Here is an 18,962-nt window from a genome sequence, read left to right as displayed (position 1 = left end):
AGCTCGAATTCCCACAAAGGACAAGGGAGTTCCACAGGCAAGTGCAGGAGGTCAGGCATGAGACACCAGGGCCACGTGGGGACTAAGGGGAACTAAAAAGCTGATGACCTGTCTAAAGTACACGACCCCAATTCAACTCCATCCAAGCGGGAAAACAAGGCCGGAGTTGACAGAGTATCCATTTTTACAGAAAAGCAAGAAATGCAGATATTTTAGTAGCTGTCAATTTTTAAATAACTAATTAAAACTAAAAATTAACCCAGACGGCATGCCAACCTCCCCTACCAGAAAAAGAGAAAAAAAAGAAATCCTCTAAACCCGCTTGTCCACAGGCGTGAGGCATAGTTTCCAGGCTCTGCTCTAGAGAATAGATCTGAGCGCAGCCGACAAAAGGCACAGAGAGGCTCACTCTGTCCTGTGAGAGAACAGTCGCCAGGAAAGGCCGCGAGCTCTGACAGAGGAGGAGACGAAAAGAGCAGAATGGCCTTAGATACCCACCGAAGGTTAGACTAGAATGGTCTCTGAAGACACGTCTAACTCCACAACTATTATTCAATTACTTCGGAAAAGCTCTTCCCTTATCAGCATTGGACAAAAATATGCTAAAAATATCCACTTCAAAAAGGGTCAGAGCCCAAATAGAGAAAAGTATCTGTTACCCAAATATACATTATTTACAACAGGAAAAAAAGGTTTAAGCAGTTGGAAAATGGGTAAGTAAACCATGGTATTTTATAAAACATGCAGCCCATTAAAAATGTCTACAAAGCCTGTGTAGGGAAAGAAACTTGGGAAAACTTGTGGATTCCCCCTTCCTTTATCCCATTAGAGGTTGTATAATTACTGTCATAGTAAAACAAAGCAGAGGGACAAAATAAAGGAATGGTGCCCAGTGTTAATAAGGCTGTCGATGGGGGATAGGACTTTGGAGAAAGCATCCTGACTGTACTTTTTCAGGTTCTGATGTTAATTGCCATTGAAAACATCACTCACAGAGCATTTGCAAAGATGGCAAGAAATGGTGAGAATTTTGTAAACTCTTCATTTTTTGTGTTCCAATGTGAGAATAGTTATGATGAAAGAGCTCCTTCCAACACACATTGGACAGAAATCTTACAATATTTGTGTGTCTAACTCTTCAAGGCTTGTAGTCATTCTTGGGTATTCTGTTGAATACGGTCTTTTACAAGACATTTGGCTTTTAAACCAAAATGTATTAGAACCAACTTCAGATAATCCACCTAAAAGGTACGTTTCTGGCCACTTTTTTTCCTTACTCTAACTAATAAAAAAAGCGATACTATAAGAGAATCACACCCAGCTCACGTGGTGTGAGATTTTACACCAACTCCTATGCCTTACATAGCAATTATATATCTCTCTATATAGGTATGCTTTGCTTTAGTGACTGTTACCAAGAATTTTGTCTTTTTAGAGCAAATAACCTGAATGTATTGAGCAGATCTTGATATATCAAGTTGTTTTGAAATGCAAACTGTTCCCTCGGATAACTACTAGTGTGTGTTCCCATCCTTCTGCTTTGGACTCTCAGAGTGATACAGCTGTGTTAATAAGTATTCATACACAAACTTCCTGAATATTAAGAGTTGTTAGGACTTGAAATAGTTGACTTTTTTTGCTCCCTATCAATGCTCTCTATTCTAATAAACATCAAGGAATTTGGTGAAAGTTTGAAATGACCAACAGAAATTACTCACTTGGAAAGTAACCCATCAGGTCCTGAAGGTTTTATGAGGTATTTGTCCACTCGCTTGCCAAATAAATGATATGGTAACTGCAAGTTCTTGGTGACATTGTAGAGGTTTAAGGCATACAGGGTTAAGTCCCCTTCTTTATACCTCGGGCTAAAAGCAAATAGATTAAATCAATACCAATATCTATCTAATTTAAGCAATTAAAAACTTGATTGCAAATATACTCATGGATACTAAGTATTAGTATCTGGGATGATGATAGGCCCTCTTTGTATTCTTCCTTTTGTGATAATATTAGACCACTGATGTGGTCCTATTTCGAAAATGATTAAAAATATTCATGCTACCATTTTCTGGGCTAGAGCATTCTGAGATTTTTGCTGCTTTGCCAGCTGAGTTGTTAGGAAGCCAGTCAGCCCATCCCTATTTAAACATAGGAAGGTTAAATGGTAAAAAGTAAATGCTGTGGGTTCATGTGAATTCAAATTATAAACCATATAAACAGGGGCTTTTTCTAGCCTTATGAAAGACTGAAACAAACAAGAAAATTAAATGTATTGACACTTTTCAGAATTTATGCATCCAAACCATTGCCCCCCGCCTTCTTCCCAGTGAGGCCCCACCATCCATAGAGTTCCCACTCACCAGAAATTGGAAATGATGGGTGGCTTTTCTGGCTAAAATTAGTATTTTAGTATCATCCCATCAGGAAGGACAGATTGAAACCGAGAAGAGAAAAATCTCTCAGATTTAGGAACATTTTTTGCTACCTAAGGCCAGAGTATCGGACAACAAAAACCTGTATGATCCCTACTCTGGAAATTGGGTTGAAACTTTTGAATACAAAATTGTTGTTCTTATTGCTCTCCTTCTTTTAATTCTTTTTCTTCCTTATTAAATTTATCAGATATGATGCAAGGGGATAGTATATTCAAATATTTATTCATTGATATAAATTTATATTCATATTTATGTCCACTCATAGTCATTCAATGAATTAACCATTCATATAAAAATAGTTATATTCTTAAATTTGTACTATTATTTATTTCTTTAAACTTGGGATATATTTCTGTTATGAATTATGACAATTAAAATCATTGTACTAATCTTTGCTGGTCTGCAAATGCCTATATGTAAGCTACTTTTTTTAGCTAGACTGGCACCCATATTATTACGAATACAAACAAAATAGAGAACAATGCTATACCTTAGCCCCGCTGTATGGACAGAGGACAACGGGGTATTAGAGTAGTAAGTTATATGCTTACTAAGTCAAACTTGTTGATTGGTAAAGAGTGTCTTACACACTTACTGATTGATGTTTGTGCAATGAAGGTATACTCGAAGTTTGCTTGTCTCTGGACTTTTCACATTTGCCACTAACACCTTGGTGCCCACCAGTTTCTTGAACAGAAGAGAGAGCCAATAGTCCTAGTCGTGGTGGTTGGGGAGAGAAGGGACAAAAATAGATCTTTACTTATTTTTTTATTTAACAAAAACAGCATCAGGAGAACAGCTAACCTACGAAGAGTGTGACTGTTATCCTAGAGGTATTTAAAGAGGATTCATCTTTCGGTCCGTGTTACCACCATGAATCTGAGGGGGATATCTTGTTTGCTGCTCTTTGTCACTGGAGGACTATGTTTCCACAATTCAGAGGGCCATGCCTGCTGGGAGATATAGCTCAAGAATGCAACTCATTGCTCAGAGAGAGTGTAAATATTCTTTGTTGTCTATCATCCAAGAATTCAAAGTAAAGCTCAAAGCAAAACTTTTAGATACACACACACACACACACACAGGCAAGTTTTAAAAACAAAACTTCTACCTGTTTAAGAGACTAAAATAATATCCTTTAAAACCTTTACCTGCCTCCTCCCCCAGCACTGCCATAATGTAATGGATTAGGCAACAATCATCACTTGCTATCAAGGTCAAAAAAAAGAGAGACAACCAGTCATTGTGTGTCTCTTGATGGAAGCACACAACATCACCTCTGAAGAATTCTTGTGAAACAAAATGAAAATCCAAAAATCGAAACAAGCTCAAAGCCATAGATCTAACTACCAGTTTATAGAAAATACAAGGGACAGAAGAACATGCTAAATGACACCACAGGAATAAATTTAGAAAAATCCAGAATGTGGGAAACACTATAGAACAAATTACTTGGTTTCTTTAATTAATAAATTCCAAGGGGGAAAAAAAGAGGGTGGGTGGGACGTAAAGAGGAACAGACTTAAGAGATATATCAAATGCAACATATAAGCCTTGTTTGGATTCTGATGTGAACAAATCAACTATTAAATAAGGAAAATGTGAAACACTGACTAAATATGTGGTGATAGTGAAGAATTATTGTTAATATTTTAAAGTATGATAATCATATCTTGTCATGTCTTTATGAAGGAGATACATACTAAAGAACTTATGGATAAAGTGATATATTTGGGATTTGCTTCAAAGTAACCCAGTAGGAGGGGGTGAGGAGTGGGTAGGGTAATGGATTAAACGAGGCTGGGGATTCATATACTTTTCTCTCTACCTTGAAATTTTCCATAATAAAAAGTTGGTTGGTTGTTTTTTAAACATTCTCAATATATACTCCAACTCTCCTTCTTGCGCAGAGGTAAGGTAGGCTTGACAGGCAAACAGGTTTTGTTTCTCTCCTTAAATTCAAACTTTTCACTGGAGCCAGGAGCAGAATCAAATGTTTTCAGAGGAGACGTGACTCTAGCGTGGTTCAGTAACTGGGAGGGCAGGAAGCACGCAGGCCTGAGCCAGGATTTGTATGGGATTCTTTAGAGCAACACGGGACAACGACGTGACCTCCTGCAGATCACGCAACCTCGTCTGAAAAACGGACCGAAGAGAGCCACCTTGCCACCTTCCAGGATTGTTGTGCAAATCAAATAAGAAAACAGCCATATACGATGGGTTTAAGGCTTATTCCCCTACTCTTTCAAGTTTTTCTAACTGACTGTGACCTTGAGGAAAAAGTATATTTAGTGCACATACACAGGGTTCTTAAGCCAAAGGTTTATGTTGGGGCACTGAGAAGATTTAGATAACATAATAAATAGCTGGTACTATTCATGAAGAGCGGTAGGATAAGATGGCTAATTTCTAGACATTGTAATCAAAGTGAATTTGTAGAAACTATTTATTTACCTTCCTTGTTTGAGGTCCATTTAAGAAAGGGCCAGCAGTAGATTTTCAATATTTGTCTAACAAAATTATCATGTTTGATTTAACTCTGTATAGACGACTCATAGGATCATTGGAGAAGATAGATTCCATTTTGTGTAATGTCATTTTTATAAGAATTTTCTGGTGGCCGGCCCCGTGGCCAAGTGGTTAGTTCCCATGCTCCGTTTCAGCGGCCCAGGCTTTCGCCGGTTCAAAACCTGGGCGCAGACATGGCACCACTCATCAGGCCATGCTGGGGCGGCATCCCACATGCCACAACTAGAAGGACCCACAACTAAAAATACACAACTATGTACCGGGGGGCTTTGGGGAGAAAAAGGAAAAATAAAATCTTTGGAAAAAAAAAAGAATTTTCTGAAAGTTATGAACAGTGTGCCCCGTGAGCTTGGACCACTATAGATTAAAAGCAATTTTGTTGGGAAATCTATCTACAAACCACAAAAGCCTAGCTTATATTTTTGGCATGTGCTTTTTGCAAACTTTCTTAGCTTTCCTACAATATTCAAATAATTACCCTACAACTTTTTCTTAGAAAATGGATATCCTAAAATGCCATTTTGGACTATAAAAACCAAGGTCATACTTCTCAGGGCTATATCAAAACTATCCCAACTTTTAGACATATATAGCTTCCAGGTAGCTTTGTGGATAGAAAGGTTAAATTTCCTAGTTTAGCACCAGATGCAGTTGGAAGTGGGGGGAAATAAGACTTTATTCATAAATATCTTGTAGATTATTAACAAAATAGCAAATTCTTAGAGTGAGATTTTTGAACGAATACATGGTACTGGCTTATCTTAAAGTTAAATAAATTATGATTTCATGACATAAAAAAGTTTTGAAGCTTTGGATACTGAGGGCAATTTTAACTTTGATTTAGTTTGTAAAACATTTTTTGATCCAAGTTTATCTTGTAAAATTTGAATCATAAAATTTCAAATTACCCCTTTTAAAAAAAAAAACCCACACCGTGTCGCAAATGGCATTGACAAAGTTATTCCTGGGTCTTGGCTTCTTCTCTCGAGAGACAAAAATGTTAGACTGGATGATCTCGAAGGTTTCTTCCAGTTTATCGCTCCATGGTTTGACTATTGAGAGGAGTGACTGCTCAAAGGAGGTTAACACAGGGGCCCTGAGTATCCTCGACTCTGTTCACAGAAACAGGACAATAATGGCCACTTACAGGTAAAGGTTCAAAGTTGTCATCCACCAAGTGGTAGTTCCCGGCTCCGAAGAACACCTGCCTCATCACCACTTCTATGCCCATTCTGGCCGATAGGCCCAATTTATCCAGCCACCTGGAACAGAGTGAGGCCCAGCTTTCTTCAGGTTTGGAAAACAAAATAACTCAATTCTAATTATACACTATTCTGATTTATTCAACTATGTGGGAGGAATTGACAGGAAACCAGAAAAGCAATGTTAATTATAAATGTCATTCGAATGAGATGGCGACTCCCTTTCCCCTCACATTTCCCATACTGCAGCACCATAACAAATCCTAGAAGACCATTAACATGCTGTAGGAGTCCCTTCCAGGGTAAGACAACCTCTACAAAGCAGAGCAGACAAATGCCCACTCTTATAAGCAATTCTTCTCCACCCGCTAGGATGCCCCACTGCCGCAACCCCTAGCCCCATGTGAGGTCTAAAGAAAAGAGTGCTTGTGGTCAGCAGTAGTAAAATACGAAATAAGCAGAATCACACCTAGACTTTTATGGACACCTCCCCTTCCCACCTTTAGTGAATTGCAAAACAAACATCTCCGTTCTTTTTCTACTCCTCATGTCCCTAGGAGCATACAGGATTTGTGCTTTCTTCTGAACTTATAAGCATGAGGGTAGGAGAGGAAAGAGAATAAGTCGCAACGTGAGGATAAAAAACTATAGATTGAAAGTGTTAATGGAGTTATGGCACGTAAGTAAACTAGTAGTTTAAAGCAGTCAAGTTTGTGGTGGTTGAATAACGAGGTAATTTAGTAAATCTTCAAATTCATTGGAAGGCCCTCTGGTGTGACCTCATACTTCAGGCTCTAAACTTCCCGGGAATATAAATAGAGCTGTATATACTAAGCATCCTTCTCAGAGTCAAGGCTCTGGATGCGCTCGTTTACAGCATACTTCTTTAGAGGAAGCCATCGGTGGCATATTTATGGGCCATAATTAAGTAACAAAACTTCTAAAGAAATTCATTCACACAATGATTAATTTGGAACACACGTTAAAGATGTCCAACAAGCTCCAGTAAATCATTTTCTTGCAAAATCTGGCACGAATTTAGAGGGTCAGCCACAGAAACTATCTTTGCTCAAATTTTTGGCTGACGAGCTATTTCAACTGAATGGAAGGATAGGAGAATGCTGTCATCTGGGCCCTGAGGCGAGTGTACTTCACTCACATAAAGCCAGCCGCAAAGGAGTTGGACAGCAAGGGTGCGCCACCCCCGTACGCAGAGCTTGTTTCTCCTAACCAAACCTTCTTGTGGGGTCTGGTCTCCTCAACAACCTACGGAACAGGAAAGTCTCCATGGTAATTGCAAACGAGTTGACCAATTAGGGTGCTGAAGATTAACAACATTCAAAGCCTTGTATTCCCAGACTCATCCATCCAATATAGTTACAAATATGTTCACGGTCATTTAGGTCTTGGGCAATTTACTTTTATTGAAATACTAGGTATGGAAGGAATGTAAATAATCCCATTCTTATGGCCTATCAGAGTTAATGCTACCAAAAGGCTATTGAAAGTATTTTTAATCTTTGATCGATATGCATGACCTGATGCCAAGGGGGGATGACAGTGAATAAGACTTAGCGCCTGTTCTCTAAAAGTAGAAAAACACATGAGTTTATATATATATATATATATATATATATATATATATAAAATATATGTATATTTAAGATATAATTTATATCTAGATATAAATTTATATCTACAATATATATATTTTGGATACAATTTAGATATATAGATAGATATAAAATTTAGAACTAGCTAGACTACAAAATAAAGACTCTGGTTTTACATTAAACAGAAGAAAAGACTATTACCTGGAAAACTTTTTGCACAGATGAAATGAAAGTGTCCAACACATCAGGGTTTAGAAAATCTTCTTTGGTAGCAATTCGTCCATTCAAGTAGTAGCTAAATTATTCAGAAAATATTCAGGAAAAAATACCAACCTTTACTTTTAAGTTAATTGGCCAACCTTGCCCTCCTTTCTACCTCTTCCCACTCCCCTGTCATAAAAAAAAGGCAGAAGTTCTACTAAGGAGGGCCCAAGATGGAAGGGGATCAGCTGCTCTGTCTCGAGAGGACATGGTCACAAGTGCAGGCATTGTGGGTCACCCATTCTTTGGCAAGCTGGTCGGTTTTAGCTACTTGTCTCTTCCACGAGTTAAATGACAGCACGGCTTGATCTTGTAGAACCCACCATGTTATTTAAAATAAGCTTAAATCTTTGTTTTATTAATATTAAAATTCTAGCACAGTGCTGCTTGAGACACTGTTTCTTATTTGAACTACGAAATCAATCAGCAGTTAAATGGAAATAATTTTTCGAAAAGTAAGTGTAAGTAAAGCTAGCATTATTCTCTGAATTTAAGAGCAGGCGACATACATGCCATCCCCCTGAAAACAGGAACGAGACAAGGATGCCCTCTATCACCACTCTTATTTAACATAGTACTGGAGGTCCTGGCCAGAGCAATCAGGCAAGAAAAAGGAATAAAAGGAATCCAAATAGGGAGGGAAGAAGTGAAACTCTCGCTGTTTGCAGACGACGTGATCTTATATATAGAAAACCCCAAAGAATCCATTGGGAAACTCTTAGAAGTAATCAACAACTACAGCAAAGTTGCAGGGTACAAAATCAATTTGCATAAATCAGTAGCATTTCTATACTCCAATAACGAACTAACAGAAAAAGAACTCAAGAACACAATACCATTCACAATCGCAACAAAAAGAATAAAATACCTCGGGGTAAATTTAACTAAGGAAGTGAAGGACCTATATAATGAAAATTACAAGGCCTTTCTGAGAGAATTGGATGACGACATAAGGAGATGGAAAGACATTCCATGTACATGGATTGGAAGAATAAACATAGTTAAAATGTCCGTTCTACCTAAAGCAATCTACAGATTCAATGCCATCCCAATCAGAATCCCAATGACATTCTTTACAGAATTAGAACAAGGAATCCTAAAATTCATATGGGGCAACAAAAGACCCCGAATTTCTAAAGCAATCCTGAAAAAAAAAGAACAAAACGGGAGGCATCACGATCCCTGACTTCAAAACATACTACAAAGCTACAGTAATCAAAACAGCATGGTACTGGTACAAAAACAGGTGCACAGATCAATGGAACAGAATTGAAAGCCCAGAAATAAAAACACACATCTATGGACAGCTTATCTTTGACAAAGGAGCTGAGGGCATACAATGGAGAAAAGAAAGTCTTTTCAACAAATGGTGCTGGGAAAACTGGAAAGCCATATGTAAAAGAATGAAAATTGACCATTCTTTTTCACCATTCACCAAAATAAACTCAAAATGGATCAAAGACCTAAAGGTGAGACCTGAAACCATAAGGCTTCTGGAAGAAAACGTAGGCAGTACACTCTTTGATATCAGTATTAAAAGGATCTTTTCGGACACCATGCCTTCTCAGAGAAGGGAAACAATAGAAAGAATAAACAAATGGGACTTCATCAGACTAAAGAGCTTCTTCAAGGCAAATAAAAACAGGATTGAAACAAAAAAACAACCCACTAACTGGGAAAAAATATTTGCAAGTCATATATCTGACAAAGGCTTAATATCCATAATATATAAAGAACTCTCACAACTCAACAACAAAAAAATCAAACAACCCGATCAGAAAATGGGCTGGAGACATGAACAGACATTTCTCCAAAGAAGATATACGGATGGCCAATAGGCACATGAAAAGATGCTCATCATCGCTGATCATCAGGGAAATGCAAATCAAAACTACACTAAGATATCACCTTACACCCATTAGAATGACAAAAATATCTAAAACTAATAGTAACAAATGTTGGAGAGGTTGCGGAGAAAAAGGAACCCTCATATACTGCTGGTGGGAATGCAAACTGGTGCAGCCACTATGGAAAATAGTATGGAGATTCCTCAAAAAATTAAAAATAGTACTACCATACGATCCAGCCATCCCACTACTGGGTAGTTATCCAAAGAGCCTGAAGTCAGCAATCCCAAAAGTCCTATGCACCCCAATGTTCATTGCAGCATTATTTCCAATAGCCAAGACATGGAAGCAACCTAACTGCCCATCAACAGACGAATGGATAAAGAAGATGTGGTACATATATACAATGGAATACTACTCAGCTGCAAAACAGAACAAAATCATTCCATTTGCTATAACATGGATGGACCTTGAGGGAATTATGTGAAGTGAAATACGCCAGTGAGAGAAAGATAATCTGTGTATGACTCCACTCATATGAGGAATTTAAAATTAAGGACTAAGAACAGTTTAGTGGATACCAGGGGAAAGGTGGGGTGGGGGGTGGGCACAAAGGGTGAAGTGGTGCACCTACAAGACGAATGACAAACATTAATGTACAATTGAAATTTCACAAGATTGTAAACTATCATTAACTCAATAAAAAAAATAAAAATAAAAAAGAAAAGTAGCATCTTTTCATGTTTAAAAAAAAAAAAAGAGCAGGCGACATACTCACTGATGCCATGTGACTGAGTCAATCACTCCTCCCCCAGCCTTCAGGAAACTAGGAAAAAAAATCCACTATGTTATCATAATCCTCATATGCACGATACATTCCCCAGAAATCGGCTGGTCACTACTTTAGGATCAGGCAAACACAAAACTTCCTAATTCTGGCACAAATTTATCATAGGTGCCCTGTGTCCCCAAATCCTTGGTATTCTGAGCCAGTTAATGTTTCCTCTTTTGGTAAACCAGCCGGTCACGCAGTAAATTGTTTTAATAACATGTGGGCTATTGAGGATTCTCCCCCAGAGAGAAATTTATATTTAAGAAAAGCGGTTCTGCTTCTCCCAGCTCTTACCTCTTCAGCATCTTAACAGTCTTTCCTCGAGGCTGGCCAACATCAGGACCATAGAGTTTTGCATTTTTGAAAGTGAATTTTCCTAGAAGTTTACGCAACTCAATAAAATCTTCTCCTAACTGCAATCCATCGATGAAAATACCAGCCTTCTTCCGGAAACTGTTAGGTTCTGGAAAACAGCAATTCTTGAAATAATCATTTGCCTAGAATTTTTTTATTTAAAAGCAAACATACTAGCAGCATATAAAAGCCACAAAACATTTCCAAATTATAAAAACCTAGAATCCAAAATCAATAAAAATAAAACCCCTAATTACAAAGAATATATTCTAGAGAAACAAAAATTTAAATTATATAATTGAGGTGTGAGGGGATATGAAAACAATGTAAAGTTAATAATGGAGATATTAAATCAATGGATATTTGGGAAATAGTCTGTAGTCTGTATCCAGTATTTAATAATCTGATTTACTTTAAAAAAAGAAAAAAATTGGGTGGAGGCAAGACTTTTAAAAACCAGTTTCTACACCAGCATGAAAAGCTTTATTATATGCAAGTGAGCCTGGAAGTAACAAAGTTGAAGAGATGGGAGGGAGGCCCATGAAGTGTCCACTCTGCTCCCCAAACACGCCTTGTAAAGCTCTTCCCTGCTCCCTTCTCCTTCACCCTGGAAATCAGAGCTCTTTGCAAATTGGGGCCCAAGGAAGAGGGAAACATGGCGTCATCACTGTTTATCTTACTCTGAAGAGTGGAAGGAGCTGGGGATGGGTAGGGTAGAGAAGTAGGGAGGGAGGGATACATAAAGGTGGGTAAGAATGCGTTCAAATGACCTGTTATTCATATGGTCGCTGTAGGAAAGTTCTTTAGCATCCAGCTATGTGTGAATGCGAGTGAGGATGTGCATGGGAATCTGGCTAATCACTAGCAATTTAGTTAGAATGTACAAATTCCTTGCAAAAAAAGAGTAAAGAAGGAGACAATCAGGAGCTTGACCCAAGTAGGATTCTGTACTGGGAACTTCTAGCTTGAGCAGATCACAGGGGTTGGGATGCGGGCTGGGGTAGGGGTGCTGAGATTAATTGACAAGTTGAGAAACAGAGAAAGGAACGGAAGGGTAAAAGCAAACTGCCTGCTTTACAGTTGTGCTGAGCCCAGCCTGCAAAGCATAACAGGTTTAAGTGACCCTAGAAATCTCAAGGGAACCTGCCTGGGAGCTGTGGAAATCACTGGTTCCAACTAGCTGTTCTCAGCTCAAAGGTAACATAAACTAAGATTAGCAATAGCCTCTGGGACATATAAAGGAATTTTCCGCCATAAGCAATCCCAAAAGTTGCATTGTTGAACACTGGCACAAATGTGCCAAGACAGAAGTATATTTGCTAATATTAAAAAGAATGTCATAAATAGGAACAAATAATGCCAAAGGGGAATCTCCTTATTAATGAAATGTTCCCAGGGGCACTTACCGTTGCCCAGTTCCCAAGAAATGTTATAACTCCTGGAAGAGCAGTAGTCCAGGAGCAGCTGAGCGTTGGAACTGTTCCAGCGCAAATCTGCTGTTCGCAGCAATGCATTTAGACCGAAGATCAAGTCCAGGCCGGAGCAATTCGCAAAAGTATACAGCATATCCACTGAGCTTCCTAAAAGAAAAATGTCGCAATTTAATGGTTAGGTTGGCACCACCTTGATGAAGGCCTCCAGATTTGCTCTTCATAATGAGTTACCATTTCTGTTGTTAAATCAAAGAATTCCAGGCCTAATGAGTGACTATAATTACGAATAAGACACAAAAAAGTGTACTGACAAATTAAACAAAAGTCAATGTGACTTCATTTGATTCAGCTGTTGAATCAAGTCCCATGGATGGTACCAGAAGCTCTGGTCCGGCGCTCAGATTTCGTTCAAGTGACCTCAGGTGATTGGGGAAACTATGTTGTATGGCTCAGTGCTCAACGAGCACAGGCCAGACGGTCTTGTCGTTGGTCACCATAAACCCCACGCTTCATAATCTAAATGTCTCTACTCACAAACTCAGGCACAAATATTATGCTAAGTTTAAAACAAACTTTTGAAAAATTCAAGTATATGATTTATCAATTTAAAATAAGTAGAATTTTACATTAAAACATTGGCCTAAAGGGGCTGGCCCAGTGGTATAATGGTTAAGTTTGCATGTTCTGCTTTGGCTGCCCTGGGTTTATGGGTTCAGATCCCAGGTGCAGACCTAGATACTGCTCATGAAGCCATGAAGTGGCACGTCCCACATACAAAGGAAGATTGGCACAGATGTTAGCTCAGGGACAGTCTTCCTCATCAAAAAAAAAAACAAACAGAATAACAACAACAACAAAAAACTTGGCCTAGGGCTATAGGGCTGTGGTTTTGAAATTATGGGCCAAGACACCCTAGGGAGACACAGTGAATTCACTGACACGGTTGTTAGATTCAGCAAATAAAAATACAGGATATCTAGTTAAATTTGAACTTCAGACAAATAATGAATAATTTTTAGTGTGCATTCTAGGCAATGTTTGAGAAATAATTTCAGTAAACAAAAAATTGTTTATCTGAAATTCAGACTTAACTGGGCAATCCTGCTCACAGCGCCATCGCAGGATCTTTTAAATTTGCAGGGGAAACGGGGAAACACATCAACATCCATCGACATGACCACAACTACTACTATTTGGTTGTTTGGACCTAATAACTAATAAGAACTTAATGATCAAGACTCAGATATTTCTTTTGGGCTAGGTATACTGTGAAAAAAATTACTGTATCACTGAAGTGCCATAAAAATTTGGGAACTTTTGAACTCAGCTTTTTAAACTCTTAGCTAGTCTATAATCACTTTTTGAGAGTGGCAACAACGTAATTTTGAGTGTCATCTTTAAATCAGTTACCATACACATAATAAGTCTTTGCGATTTTTGCATATATTTAGAGTCGTTTGTTAAACAGAAATTCCCCCTTGAACTCTCCTACCATAAAACAAACTTACACCCTTTCGCCTTAAAAGTGGCTTTATTTTTGTTCTGTTTCTGAGTCTTCAGCCGGAATTACTGGGATCTCCAAAGCAGTGAAGCTCCAGATTCAATAGTGCTACCCAAGGCTGGGGGAAGAAACAACTCTAGCAAGCTGTTGTAGGTGCTTCTGACGTTTGCTACGTCACCTGCTTCCACAAAACTCCTGCCTATCATCAAGGAGCCACAGACGTCAGAGTTTGAAAAGCTCGGAGTCCTGCAGCCCAGCACTCCACTGAATCTTGAGCCACAGTTGGGACAACAGAGATCCTTTGAGATTATTGAGTCCTCCCCAGACGTCCACCCTCGTTTTTCTGTGAGGAAACTGACACCCAAAGAAATGAACCGTTCTGCCCAGTATCACTTAGTGATTTGGTGGCAGTGCCATTACTGGAGCCTGCTATAAAGGGGTGACTTGACTGCCTTAGTTGTGGCTATATTTTTAGGCTTATATATTATAAAATCATGTAGAAAGTGTCCTGGATCAGGAATCCTAGGACCTGAGCTCCAGACCCCACTTTGCCACTTACAGACCAGGGGTGACCCTTTTACCCTGCAGGAGCCTCAGCTGCAGATCTACGGTCCTGGAACTAGCACTGTCACATGCCTGTGAAAACCCTTTATAAACCATGACAAACCTTTACAGATATAAAGCCCTGTTACTGCCTGGCCCCTTTACAAAGGCATTTCAAAACACCTGGAATGTCTGCATTTTAGAGTATTTCTTCCACTCTACTTTACTCTTTCTCTATTTCTTCATTTTTCCAAATGTACTTGGAATTTATGTAGCTTTAAATTTTATTATACACCCACCTATAACATAAACAGTAAGAGCCCCCTGAATAAAGGCTGTATATTACTGAGTTCAAATCCACTTTAAAAAAAAAACAAAACCCACCCAGCCTACTTGCTCCTCAAAACGAGAACAGGAAGAAAACTCACACCTAATTATCCAATACCCAATGATTACCCAATCTCTTATATCATACTGTATGAAAGAGTGGGAAGATCCCTGGGATGAAGACAAATTAAATGACATTCAAAGCTGGCACTGACTCTCCCTGGCGTTATACCATGTACGTTTATGTAAGTGTGTCCAGCATCCAGCGTGGGAGTGGGTGTTGGCAGAGTGATGAGGAACAGAGTTGGGGAAGGAGAGCAAAGAATTAGGTCATTGAATCTGATTATTTTAATAAAGGAGGCCATTCTGCAGTCACACCCAGAATTACATCTGTAACATTGCTTCCTTTTCCTGCCCAAACAGGTTTACGGTGTCAGCTTATATTCTTATGACAAATGGTTTTGTTATCTTCTACTGAAGTGAAACACACCAACCACTGGGTCCTGTCCTTTGAAAACATACCTCTATCTTCTAGGACATCTGTTTCAAGGGTACAGGCCACTAACTAAGCAATTAACGTGTCCTTGCTGTACAGATTTTTGCTATCTCTTCCATCATAGGATGCCACCCCAAGTTACTCCAGCATTCCCAGCCTCAGCCATGGATATGGAACAATGTGTGGAAACGCCTCTCTGCGTCTGAGATGCTGGTCACTCTAATGAGGAGGTGTCCAGACGAAACACAGTAGATTCCGATCTATGTTTCCAAAGCATGGAGATGAAAATAGAAAATTTCAAACCAGAAGTCAAATATTCCCCAATACAAATAAAATATCTGTATTTGTCATACGTTTTAGCATTGCCAGCAGGGTGGCTGGAGTTTACTGACCCAGCTAAATAGTTAGCAAAAGAACTTTCCCCAGGTGTAGGAACTTGGAAGATCCAAGCCCCAGAGGCAGGAAAAATGTTGGAAACCTACCATTTTGGGTTGCAGAAAGATCACGTGAGGTAGCAAACCTCTTTTTAGAAAAATTGAAGTTAAACTGGTATAATGTTTAACATGACAAAAAAAGTGGGAATCTATAGGTTACTTAATACCATGTGGTCTTCTCTTAGCAGGCCAGTATCATAAAGATTTATCACAAATGAGACCTTATTGCTGTGGGTGTCTTGTACTTCTGTCATTCCTTTAATGGGATCTGAGATGGCCCTGCATTATGCCAAATTCCATTCAACTATAGGTCACATTATTAAAGTGTTGGAGTAGTTCTTCCTGCCCCCTGCTTAAAATGCAAAAAATAATTTAGAGGACCACAATATCTATTAGCATATAAGCTATTTTCCGATTTCTTATATGTCACATTTTTTCCGTATCTTATAAATTAAAAATCCATCAGCTACACTGAAATCCTGATATTGTAGAGTAAAATCTTGCAAAGATAAATAATTTACTTTAAATAATGTCCTTTAAAAATATTGACTAACCGGGGCTGGCCCCATGGCCGAGTGATTAAGTTCACACACTCCGCTGCGGCGGCCCAGGGTTTCGTCAGTTCGAATCCTGGGTGTAGACATGGCACCACTCATCAGGCCATGCTGAGGTGGCGTCCCACATGCCACGACTAGAAGGACCCACAACTAAGAATATACAACTATGTACTGGGAGGCTTTGAGGAGAAAAAGGAAAAAAATAAAAAAATCTTTAAAAATATTGACTAACCCAAATGAACTTCCAGATAATTTATTTTTCAAAAGTCAAAAGACAGTTGTAGAGTATCTGAGCAGGTTATTTCCTTAACTGAGATCTGGAGCAACATCATCCCTTAATTGGGCATAAAACACTAACTTTCAGATAAAAATATATTTCGTAGTTAAATACAGATTAAATTCCTGGTTAGTTGAGCTAGTCCTCTGTTTGCAAAGCTACAGAGGAAAGAAAAGGAGAAAACTGCTTGATGGCCAAGACTGTCTGGTATGACCCAAGATTCTCCTGCCTAATGATCCACCACCTCAGACCAGGGCTTATTTCTGGGAGGGGAGACTGAAGGGACAATGAAGTGAAAGGTTTTCACATTTCACTCTTTATACTTTTTGCATTTTACTTTTACACCAGGAATGTATCCACGTCTTCCTTGACTTCCTAGTTCTTCAGAGCAGTAAAGGTCATTATTAGCTCATGAATGATTTCTATATTTCACTCTGTGGCTAGTAGGCAAAGTCAGGTGAAGAAAAGAAAAAAACATAAGTTTTGGGTTCAAGATTTCCCATTAACTCTCGATCACGCGCGAATATTCTGCAGCTTCACACAACTGATGTAAGGTTTGCTAGATTCAAGCCCAAGTTCAAGCTATCCAAATATTTTGGGGCTGGGACACCTGCAAGGCGCCTTGCATTTCTTACTTGAATAGGTGCTGTTCTTGAACTTTTTCTGATATTGACTTCTGAGTAGCAATTGCTCCTGGAAGGGCCATTCCAACTGTAACCTCTTCTCCACATCAGAAGGGATGGATCCAGATTTGCAAATGTCTGCAAATTGAAGAAATAATTTAGAGAATCTGTTTTCACAGTGATAAGGTTGAAATCCCATATATTTATTTAGTTAGCTCTTTATGTGACTAAAGCAAGATAACTAAGTTTCCGGTTATGAGGTATGACATCAGAGAAAGATATATTCTGCTAGACATGTCAAATTTGCTGGCTAACCCTTCACCACAAAAAAACAACCAAAGGGCAGGTTTCCTAAGGAGCACTGGACATACACTGGATACAGATACACTGGACATAACTTCAAGTTATTTGACAATTTAGAAGTCTCCTCAGAAACTTGAAATTACTAGAAAACTCCACTGAAGAAAACAGAGCTCAATTCTCTTAAGGTTCACTTTCAAAATACATAGAAATTTGTTTTACTATATATATATATCTGCTTTGTGGTAATTTCCTCTTGCCATAACGGTAGGACAGGAAATGTTGACTTTTTTCCCTCCAAATTTGGTATCGTCAAAGCTTCGGAGACCACAGCATGTGCACTTGGAAAAATCTGCCACTATCCTGTCAGGCAGACTGTGCTTCTTTATCACAAGGCAGCAGGGCCACCGGGCGCTTGTTGCCAGGGCTGGCTGACCCGCCAGTGACTTCCTTTCTGGGAAGCTGCACATTCTGGCTTTCTGGCAGCCGGAGCCTCATCCATCTCTCTGCTCACAAAGGACGTTTCAGAGGCACTTGGCTAAGCCCAGTGGCCGGCCTCCCCCAACAGGAGGAAACAAATTGATGAGCAAAGGACAGTTTCCTGCCTAAACTTGTGAGACCTTTTGAAGGCATATGGCTGACGAGAAAGGGCCAAGCCTATGCATAAACTATTCCAGCGTGTTCTTCCAAGGGAACGCTCCTGCTTTTCTTCGTTTTTTCTAATTACCGTTCTATCAGTTTTGGCCCAATTACTGATTAACTGTTCTAAACTTTTCCTAACTGAAGAAAATAACAGAAGGGAAATATGCAATGTTATTCATTAATATATACATTATACATACATGTTTATAATTCAATGATGTGTACGATATTTTTAATAATTGCTAAAATAACGATTTAACTTCCATTTGATATCTGTATAGCACTTTTGAAAGACACAAGGCAAATCCTCGTAGCTCGCTAGGCCGGGTCTCTCAGGTGAAGCCACAGACTTCCAGTCTCAGAATCACCTGAGGAGCTGGCTAAACTCATAATCTAAGGTCGGAGCCCAGGAATCCAAATATTCAAACTCACCCCAGGTCTCTGTGCATGGTCAATGAAGTTTGAGACCCACTGCCCAATAAACCAAGTCTTAAATTCATTCTTAGAAGCAGAGCGTATCTCCACGTGCCCTTATACCTTTCATCCACGGTCTATTACCAGGATAAACGGGCTTCAGTCCATTGCTGCGTCTTCAGCTGGAAATACCCTCTTCAGTTTGATGCATTTCTACCCACATGCTCCCTCTAAGTTGCTCTGTTTTTCAGCTACAAGCATTGCTCCAGTTACAGCACAATTAACTCTCAGTTATGCCCAGCACACCTTTCGTTGTGAGGTCTCAATTCATGAAAACATCAG

At 39.1% G+C, this 18,962-nt stretch overlaps 1 protein-coding gene across 1 annotated transcript in view; it reads right to left on the bottom strand.

Moving 5' to 3' along the window:
* The window catches only part of HPSE (heparanase), a 35,532-nt gene that overhangs the window by 4,672 nt on the left and 11,898 nt on the right, over positions 1–18,962 (bottom strand). Inside the window, exons 3-11 of the mRNA XM_001493282.5 lie at positions 17,277–17,402; positions 12,480–12,653; positions 11,014–11,182; positions 10,666–10,713; positions 7,981–8,074; positions 7,326–7,432; positions 6,112–6,226; positions 3,031–3,149; positions 1,719–1,865 (exon numbers count right to left, since the gene is read on the bottom strand). Of these exons, the coding sequence (XP_001493332.2) occupies positions 1,719–1,865; positions 3,031–3,149; positions 6,112–6,226; positions 7,326–7,432; positions 7,981–8,074; positions 10,666–10,713; positions 11,014–11,182; positions 12,480–12,653; positions 17,277–17,402 (1,099 nt within the window). The remainder of the gene's footprint in view (positions 1–1,718; positions 1,866–3,030; positions 3,150–6,111; positions 6,227–7,325; positions 7,433–7,980; positions 8,075–10,665; positions 10,714–11,013; positions 11,183–12,479; positions 12,654–17,276; positions 17,403–18,962) is intronic.

Source organism: Equus caballus, chromosome 3, assembly GCF_041296265.1.
Source record: "Equus caballus isolate H_3958 breed thoroughbred chromosome 3, TB-T2T, whole genome shotgun sequence".
NCBI lineage: Eukaryota > Metazoa > Chordata > Mammalia > Perissodactyla > Equidae > Equus > Equus caballus.
This window is presented reverse-complemented; position numbering and strand designations above follow the sequence as displayed.